We start from the raw sequence: 9,191 nt of genomic DNA on the forward strand, positions 1-9,191 counted from the left end.
TTCATTGCAGATTTCTGAAAAGTAAACAAAGAGGTGCTGAATATAGATCTGTTCCTAAAAAAGTTTTCAACTGATATTCTCACTTCCAAGCTTCCTAAGGGAAATCATGGGCAGTATGACTAGTGCAGCAGTTAGGAGATAAAGTCAGGCATTATTATACCCACTTTTACTTTGCAAAAACTGTATTTTTTTTTTAATTTGCTAAGACACATTTGCTATACGTTTTTGTTGCAAAAACAAACCCTACATAAGCTTCTGACATAATTCTCTATGCTTTTTCCCACCCTTCAATATTTTCCTGCCTACAGCTGTTAGGAGACTCCAGGAGCAAGGTACTAGTGCTTTCTTGACTTTTTATTTCTACTTTTCAACTCTCCCCACCCTGTTGCTAACGCCCATGATACTGCACGTGAGTTAATTTCTATGCTTCAATCCTCCAGTCCTAGTGGAAGCAAAACTCTGCTGGCTTCACAAGTCCAAGACCTGCAGGACTGGACACTGGAAGGAATTCTATAGAAACACTTCAGAATATAGATGATCTTTTTCTGATACATTATCTTGTCAACCCTGTTCTGTTAAGGTTTATTTAAGAGTTTGTTTTGCTGCCATAATTATGCTACTGTTCTTTCTGTAAGGATCAAGGCTGTCAAAGATGTACCTAAGGGAATTAGGTCCTCTAATGCCATGCTATGGAAATGACTCCCTTAGCAGCCTCTGGAAAGAATCCTAGCCCAAACTAAAAGTGAAATTGCCATCTCCTGTACTCAGTGCATTTCTAGAGTCACTTCAGTATCAATATTAAAGTGACTGGGCATGCCAGCACTGATTCTTTCAGCTATTTCTTCCTTATCTTTGTTTTTTTTTTTAAAGTAGAGGTTGTATCATCATAGCATCTGTAACAATGGAACTGACCATTATTGCCAATAGAACATTTCTTGTATTTAATTTAATTTAATTAGCAGTAACTTAATTCTCCTGGGCATGAATATCTTGCTTTCATGCTGGGCAAGGCAGGCCCTCTTCCCCTTAGTCACTCAGTCTCATTGAAATCAGTGAGGTCTGTCTTGCTCTACTGTGAGAGGTAAGCAGGCAGTGCATGGTGACATCTTTAAAACACTTCAGTAACTGTAACAGTAGCACTAATCTTCCTTTTAGTGATTGCAAATAGAATGTTTTTCTGTTGGCATCGATGTAACTATATATAACTTGGTAAGTCCGAGTTTCCCCTTTTCCAGAAAAAGCCAGTGAGAAGAAGATACGAGCCCTATGGGATGTACTCGGATGACGATGCCAACAGTGATGCATCCAGCGCTTGCTCGGAGCGCTCCTATGGCTCCAGGAACGGGGGCATTCCACACTACCTGCGGCAGACTGAAGATGTGGCTGAGGTTCTGAACCACTGCGCCAGCTCCAACTGGTCTGAAAGGAAAGAAGGGCTCATAGGTCTTCAGAATTTACTGAAAAGCCAACGGACACTGAGGTGACTTCATAGTTTTCTGGTGTCAGTAATTCATGAGGGGTGGCTACAGCCAGAAGCCAGTATTATTTAACTGCCTTATGGAGACAGGTAGTGTCTTCATGGCTGTGAAGGCTTTGTCTCCACAATGTGGGATTGCAGTTAACTTTTGGAAAGGTTTCTGCTGTGTCATCAGGGTAATTTGTGGCAGTAATGTAGAAAGGGCTCAGGTAAGCATGCTGTCTTCTCTTAGCCTTCATCCATCTCATGAAGACCTCCAATGGTAGGTGCTTGTTGCAGCACAGTGAGATTTCCCACAGTGGTGCTATTGTAAACTTGCTCAAGGGGTGGTGCCATTTTTACATTAGTCTGTTTGAACCTTCAATATTTTTTTCCCATGGCAATTTAGTTGATGAAGCAAACATTGTACTTACTCTAAAATGACTCGGGGTGTGGGTTTCAAAGCTGAGATCAGACGATGCTGGCATTGGCTGTACTTTGATTCTTTATGAAGGCTGTGTTAGGTGCAATTATATATCTTGTTTAGAACTCTTGAAAAATTTTATATCAGAAACCTGTGTCCTATAAATGGTGTAGTGTATAATGTAGAGGGAAGTTTCTTAGGGCAGTGAAACTTTGCATGTGGTAGGAGAGGAAGACCTTTTTCCCTTATTGAGAACCGTAAAACCCCTTCAAACACCTTTGGCACATCACACATTAAAAGAGGTCTTAGAATTACCCAGTAGATCCCAGAATTATCCAATAGTCATGTGGAAATTCCCTGTGGCCACAGGTCATATTAACTAGACAACTGGCTCAGACATTTCACCCTTAGTTTATGGAGAAAATGTTTGAAACAAGCTGTTTATCTCTTGGCTCCTTTGAAGATAACATTCACAAATAGCTGTGACAATTTTATTTTCCTGTTATGAATAGTATGTATTTAAATTATAGCCAAGTTTGTAAGTGTTTGTTGTATGGTTTAGAGCCTCCCTGCTTGGGTTTGTGCAATTGTTTCCATTTTAAAAGGGCTTCACACTGGCTGAAAATATTTGATGGTTCATGCTAACAGTCTGAATGAAAATGTACTGAGAGCAGGCCTGAAACAGTTGCTTTCTAGCCATCATAAAAATATTCTAGCACTTCACATGATGTGATACAGGCCTTAAATGCGAAGTGCTCCACGTTTTTAAAATGGGTAGTTGGAGTCTCTAGATCAGAGATGCTTTTTGATGTAGTCTATTTCTGAGTCTCTTAAAAGACACTTCCACCATGTGTGCTGTCTTTTTTCTTTCTCTTTAACGAACTGTCTGGAAAAACTGTGGCACCTCATTACTTGTATGAAAAACTTAGGTGAGATTTTGATTTTGCCACAAAAGTGTGTGAGGATTATAAACAAGGTTTGGAGTGCTGCTGGGGATAGTTGCAAGGGAGGAAGTGCTGAGAAGTTTTGGTGATGGGCTGTTTATCCAGGTCAGTAGCTCATAGCAAAAATGCTGGTGGAATTAAACTCTTGATTTCAACCCTGCTGGTTGTAGTGCTTGAACTCTGCTGTCACCAGTCCCTCAAACTAGCAAGTTGTCTTAGCTTTAATCCTGAATAATTCTTAAACCTGTCCCAGAAACTACACCTCTGCACAGTTATTTTTTTAATTTGATACTGGGTTTAGTTCTCTATATTTCATTTTGGTTTTCTTTTGATCTGCTTCCTCCTTGGTTCAGAGTTGATTTGGTGCCTGTTCTGATGATTAGATGATTAGATTTTATCATCCTGTTTGTTCCCACGGCATCTTAAGAACATCATCAAGGTCATTAGTCCAAGGGGCAAGTCTTGTCTTCTAATTAAACCTGATACCTTCTGTTGTGGTATAACACATTAATAAAAGGCAGTGATGTGGCTGGGTTTTCTTTAGTATTCCGAACTGAAAGATGGCTGATCCTGTATTAGCTGGGATTTGCATATCCAGAGATGTGCATGCAAAGTGGAGTGGCACTTACCCATCCTCTTTGTTTCCTACAGCTTCATGCGGCCCTACTTTTTTAAGGGCTCTCCCCATAAGGTCTTCTAAATAAAACAAGGCAAATGAGTCCCTTAAGGAAATGTTCTTCTACTGCCTGTTGCAGTTTAGTACTTGCATTGTTACCTTAGGTCTGAGAGCTTTTAGGAACAGACATACTTATACTTGCTGACTTTATATAACCTTTGTCCAGAAAGAAAATTCATTAGCGCAATAAATAGGGTTTCATTCAGAGAGCTGCAATCTACATGATATCAGGAGAGTATTGTAGTCATTTTGAGCCTGTGCAGCCTCTCCCTGAATTAAGCTGGCAGTTTTCTGTGATGTTTTTACAAAGACTTTTCCCTCCCTACCAGACTCTTAAACCCATTGATTTTGTGCCCTTTTAAAATTTAATCAGCCTTTCATGCATAGATTTATTGGGAAAAAAAAAAAAAGTCCTGTGTTACTTAGAAGCAATAAAACATAAAATATCTGTAGACTACTGCCATATTCTGGCCTGTTTGAAGATTATCTTTAGAAAGAGAGAAGTTGGTGGATTGTAGAATTAGTGCTGGTCTGGAAATACATTACCTATAGTCAAAATCTTCAGTAACTCTTCTCTGAGCAGTCAGTACTCATTTCACTAGTTGCTCTGGTTTCATTGTAATTGTGAAAAATGCCTAGTTGCATCTGTAGTATGCAGGAAATGTAACTTGACTGCCTTGCTCTGTTTTTGTTTGCACCATAAACAAGAAGAGCTTTTGTATTTTTTGCCAGTTTGCCTTGCCGGAAAGCTAAGACTTTTATTTTCAATACATTGCAGATAAGAGCTTTGGCACCAAATGGTTCTGCATTTGACTCTAACTCAGTATCTCATGCATCATTCTTTTTTCCCCACTGCCATAAAAAGAGCACTACTGAGCACCTAATAATCTTTTGCTAATAGGAACTTAGATTGTTCCCTGATGTAATTATCTTCTGATTTAAGAGATTGCCATTTGTTAATCTGTCTTCCATTTCTATATATTTGTCTCCTCAATGTGCCTTCTGTCAGACTTTGGAGTCAGTTCTGATCTGTTAATAGTCTGTGATTGTAGACTGATACTACTGAAGCAACTGGGAATTTAAACCAAAATATTTAATTAGTATATAACCAGAAACTTCTGATTTTACTTGAAAATTTGAAATCCTTGACACAAAGGAGACTTGAAAAATCTATTCTTAAACTGAAAAAGATGCATAATTCAGTGATTCAGCGACCTTGACCCAGGCAGAAACTTAGTGCCTCCCAAACATACACATTTTCAAGTTGTCTTCTGTGGTACAGAATATAGAAGAAAATAAAAGCAGCAGGAAATACAAGTGTCTGGCTTAAGATTTAAAAAAATAAATGTTTATTAGATTCTTAATGTAAAACTGGTGATCCCAGCAGTTAAACTGGAGTGCCAGTAAAGGCTTTGCCTAGATATACAAAGTGTTCAGAAGTGTGACTGAAGTAACATTTAAATAAAGAAGGTTAGCTCTTTCAGCTGTTAATATTTATTAGCTGCTTTTTTTTCTTGCTGCAGCGAAAACTTTGGCATTAATGTTGTGTTTTATTTATGTATTTTAGCCGAGTCGAGTTAAAAAGGCTGTGTGAAATATTTACTCGCATGTTTGCTGACCCTCACAGCAAGGTAAGATCACAAAAGCCTTGGCTCACTCTCCTACATTACCATGTGTACACATTTGACCCTGTTCCAAGATGAGTGGTTTGTATTTCTACCCCTGCCATCTGCCAGGGAAAACTGGCATTTATAAATCTCCTTGGCTTTCATTTGTTTTACAAGGAGGGGATGTGTTTCGGTCTCTCTTATGTTGGTAGGAACTGGTTACTCCATGCTTCCTGAGGAGCAGCCTAATGCCTTTCAGAGGTCACCTCCTGGAGTGAAAAGTTCAGTTTGATTTGCACTTCTCTGGGGTGTATTTTTGGTGATAGACAGGGAAGAGTGGTCCATGATGGGTCATGAGCATCCCAGCCACTGGGGTTTGTGTGTTGTATACACCTGGGACCAGATGTCTCGCCAAGATACTATTCTGAATCTCATAATTATGATCTTAAATATAGCTACTTTGCCTTCTTTATAACACTGACCTTTGAAGTTAAAGGCTGTGGCATGAATTTACAGACATTTCTTAAGGAGAAGTGGGCCACAGAATGGGGAGGTAGGGCTCATAGGCATGTTCAGAACCAGTGGCTTTCTATTAACAGCTAAGGGGCAGCAGGGAGAAAGGAATAGAGAAATTCATGCCCTTTTCTGAGTTTTGCTAGTTGAGGAAAACCAGTTTAAAAGATCTGCAGTTGGGTTAAATGCAGGTTGAGAAAGAATAAGTTGTATAAATCTTTGTACTTCAAGACCTCTTGGTAAAACAGTTTTAATAAATGATTGTCAGGTGGAAATTCCATGGGCAGGCAGAGTAGCCTGTCACAGGTCTTGCTCAAAATGTGCATTTTTGACCTTAATTATACTGTAGACCAGCTGTCCCATAGGTCTCACCAAACGTGTAGTACCTACCTGTAAGTTCTTAATATTTTGGTTCCCCAAGGTATGTGTAGTGGAAAGGATGGAGGTGTAATTATTTGCTTGCAAAATATCTCAAATTTTTGATTAAGGTGGGCTCAAATATGTCCTTTGTGGCAGCAGTGATCTGTCATCTGCACTGCTTTTATAGAATTACTGATACAAACTCATTAGCTGTGGTGTTAAACACGTGTAGCTTTGTTCATATAAATGTATATAAACATATGTTACTTTCTTGACTGAGGAGACTGAATCTGATCCAAGGTATACAATGTTTTAAGTAACTCTGCTGAGAAGAGATTGTGTTTTAAGAAAATGTAAACTTTCAATGAATGTGTCTCTTATCTGTTGAGAAACTGCATCCTTGATCACTCTGTGTGCTAACGAGTGGTTTGTTTTGTTGCATGGCCTGCTTTGCCGTGGAATTCACAACAGAGAGTAAGTGTTTCCTACCCCCTTCCTTCATTCGTTACATGTGGTATTTTAATACAACACATTTTAGATGTCTTGTGTGATCTTTTTTTCCAGAGCAATGTAGTCACTAAAATCATTCATTCATGAAACTTTTATAACAAAATCATCCTGAAACTCAGACTGTAAACCCCCCTCCCCTTTGAATATTTTTATTTTAAGAACTGTATTTCTTTCTCTGACACTTGTTTTGTTTATAGGTCTTCAGCATGTTTCTGGAAACGCTGGTTGATTTCATCATCATTCATAAAGATGACTTGCAGGATTGGCTTTTTGTTCTCCTGACCCAGTTGCTGAAGAAAATGGGAGCAGATTTGTTGGGGTCTGTGCAGGCAAAAGTTCAAAAAGCTCTGGATGTCACCAGGTAGAGTACTCAGATGGCAAGTGTTGTGGAGATTTTTTCAGGATTACAGGAGGGCATAAACATTTTAGAAATCCAGCAGTACTGTGTATTTTGAGGGTTCAACCTTGATGAATATAAGAATAAAGGAGAACAAAGTTATGTCACAGTATTTCAAGTATTGAATTAAAATGGCCTGTCTCTCTTCTAAATAAGTAACTTCAAAAAATAAATGTAAAAATATATAACTGATTAATGTCAGGGTTTTGTGGGATGTTTGCTCAGAAATCAGGTTTTTTTGATAGACAGGTACCAAAAAAATTGCAGTATTCAGAATATGAAAGGTGCTTTACCACAAAGTTCAGCACCGCTTCCATGTTCAAACACAAATAACAGGATAAGATCTTGAATGCTACTGCAGTGCTCACACCAGTTCTGCACTCCATGTCCTTTTCAAAGGATATCCTGCACAGGACACTATTACAATAATGTTCAGCTCGTTCTAGAAATAGGTTAATTAAAAAAGAGAAGAAAAAGTAGTAATAATCTAGGAGAAAATAGAATAAAGTAGGAAAAAAGAGGAGAGAGTTCAAAACCAGGTATGAGCCCTAAGGACAAGATAAACCAAGCTGCTTCTAGAGATAAGGAAGCAAAGCAGAGTCTGAAATGTAAAGGAATGGACTGGTGTGCCAAAAGCTGAAGAAGTATACAGAGAGTAAAGTAACAGTGTATAAAGATACTGATTTAGCAGTTTTCTCCAGTATTGTGTCAGTAATTAGCTAATCCTTAAGTTTAGAGTTCCTCTTATTGATAGTAAAGTTACCAAGGGGAAAAAAGCATGTTGAAATCTGTTTTGTAAGCTTTAAGGTATTGAGTTAATTTAGCTTATGTTGCATTATGTTTTTGCCTTTGTTTTCTTTGGACAGGGATTCTTTTCCATTTGATCAGCAATTTAACATTTTGATGAGGTTTATTGTAGATCAGACCCAGACACCAAACCTGAAGGTCAGTATCAAAAGCCATTTCACTGAAGCATCAACATGCTTGTCTTAGCTTGTCATGTCAGGCATACCATAAGGCACAGAACTCATGAGAAGGTAATTATTTGCAATATGTGCATGATATAGAAATTATATTGGCAACTTTGAGACATGCATGTCACAGGAATACTTCTCCCCCACCATGTGACAAATTCTTGCCAATCTGTAGTGGTATCTGTTCCTATGGGAAAAATGCATCTTTGCCAGCTCCTGAGCTTCACAAATCCCTTTTCATTTCTCAGGTGAAAGTTGCTATCCTGAAGTATATTGAGTCCTTGGCAAGACAGATGGATCCAACAGACTTTGTGAACTCCAGTGAGACAAGACTTGCTGTATCTAGAATTATAACTTGGACAACAGAACCAAAGAGCTCAGATGTGAGAAAGGTAAGCCAGGACAATGAAGTATTTGCAGTAATTATCGCTGTTCAGAAAGGAGAAAAGAAGCAACAAATCTGTCATAAAGGTAATGAGAAGTTCAGTGATTAGACTCTAACTTAAAAAAGCCCTGATTTTGCATACCTCACTGTCCAAACAAAACTGTCAATTCAGTCCACACACAGTTCTGAAGCATGTTTTCATAATTTTTTTCCTTTCATAATTTTTGTGTGCCTTTTAACTATTATTACCATACAAAAAGAGATCATAGTTTGAAAATGTGCTTTTTCTTGAGCATTCTGGAAATATCTCTAGGTTTGTTTGTTGTTTAGGTGAAGGGTTTGTGCTTTGTAGACTGAAAGCTAGCAAAATTCAGTGTTACAATGTTGTTAAAAGAAAGTAAACAAATCAGTAAGCTGCCAGGGGCTCTCAGCCCTTCTCTTTTAAGTGCTGTGTGTTTATCTCTGCCTGGAAAAACTGACACAATTAGGTCAGGCCTGGGTAATAGTTACCTTGTTCTTTATCTTGCTCTAGATGTAAGTGTCAGGCAAGCTAAAATAGGACAGGTAGTGATACTCATCTCTGCCAAGAGACAAGCAAGGCTTAGTTTTATGTAGCTGGCATCTGTAACACAATTTAAAGTTACCTTCTATTTCCAGTAGGAGTTAAAGGCTTTGAGATGTACTTGGATTTAAAAAAAAACCCAACCAAATTTTAATAATTCCAGAATGTAAAAATTCTATGAGAACTTAACACTGTATGCACATAAAATGTTGACTTAATACTAGAATAACATACCATTTTATAACTTCAGAAATACTAAAATTACTTTTATTTGATTCTGATAAAAAGATTGCTGGGTATCAAATATGCTGCCACACACGTGTGCAGCATTACCCAGCAGCTTGAAGGAAGGCTTCAAAGAATCTGTTTGGGTGTGTGCTGTT

General features: G+C 38.2%; 1 protein-coding gene across 38 annotated transcripts in view; it reads left to right on the top strand.

Moving 5' to 3' along the window:
* CLASP1 (cytoplasmic linker associated protein 1) overlaps positions 1 to 9,191 on the top strand; it is a 173,836-nt gene that overhangs the window by 121,130 nt on the left and 43,515 nt on the right. For 28 of the 38 annotated variants that reach the window (XM_039554510.1, XM_039554511.1, XM_039554523.1 and 25 more), the window contains 7 exons: positions 309 to 332; positions 1,236 to 1,480; positions 5,068 to 5,131; positions 6,452 to 6,454; positions 6,688 to 6,851; positions 7,754 to 7,832; positions 8,110 to 8,253. In XM_039554510.1, the coding sequence (XP_039410444.1) occupies positions 309 to 332; positions 1,236 to 1,480; positions 5,068 to 5,131; positions 6,452 to 6,454; positions 6,688 to 6,851; positions 7,754 to 7,832; positions 8,110 to 8,253 (723 nt within the window). The remainder of the gene's footprint in view (positions 1 to 308; positions 333 to 1,235; positions 1,481 to 5,067; positions 5,132 to 6,451; positions 6,455 to 6,687; positions 6,852 to 7,753; positions 7,833 to 8,109; positions 8,254 to 9,191) is intronic. The other 10 variants (XM_039554516.1, XM_039554527.1, XM_039554531.1 and 7 more) reach the window with 1 other exon arrangement.

Source organism: Corvus cornix, chromosome 7 (genome assembly GCF_000738735.6).
Source record: "Corvus cornix cornix isolate S_Up_H32 chromosome 7, ASM73873v5, whole genome shotgun sequence".
NCBI classification, from domain to species: domain Eukaryota; kingdom Metazoa; phylum Chordata; class Aves; order Passeriformes; family Corvidae; genus Corvus; species Corvus cornix.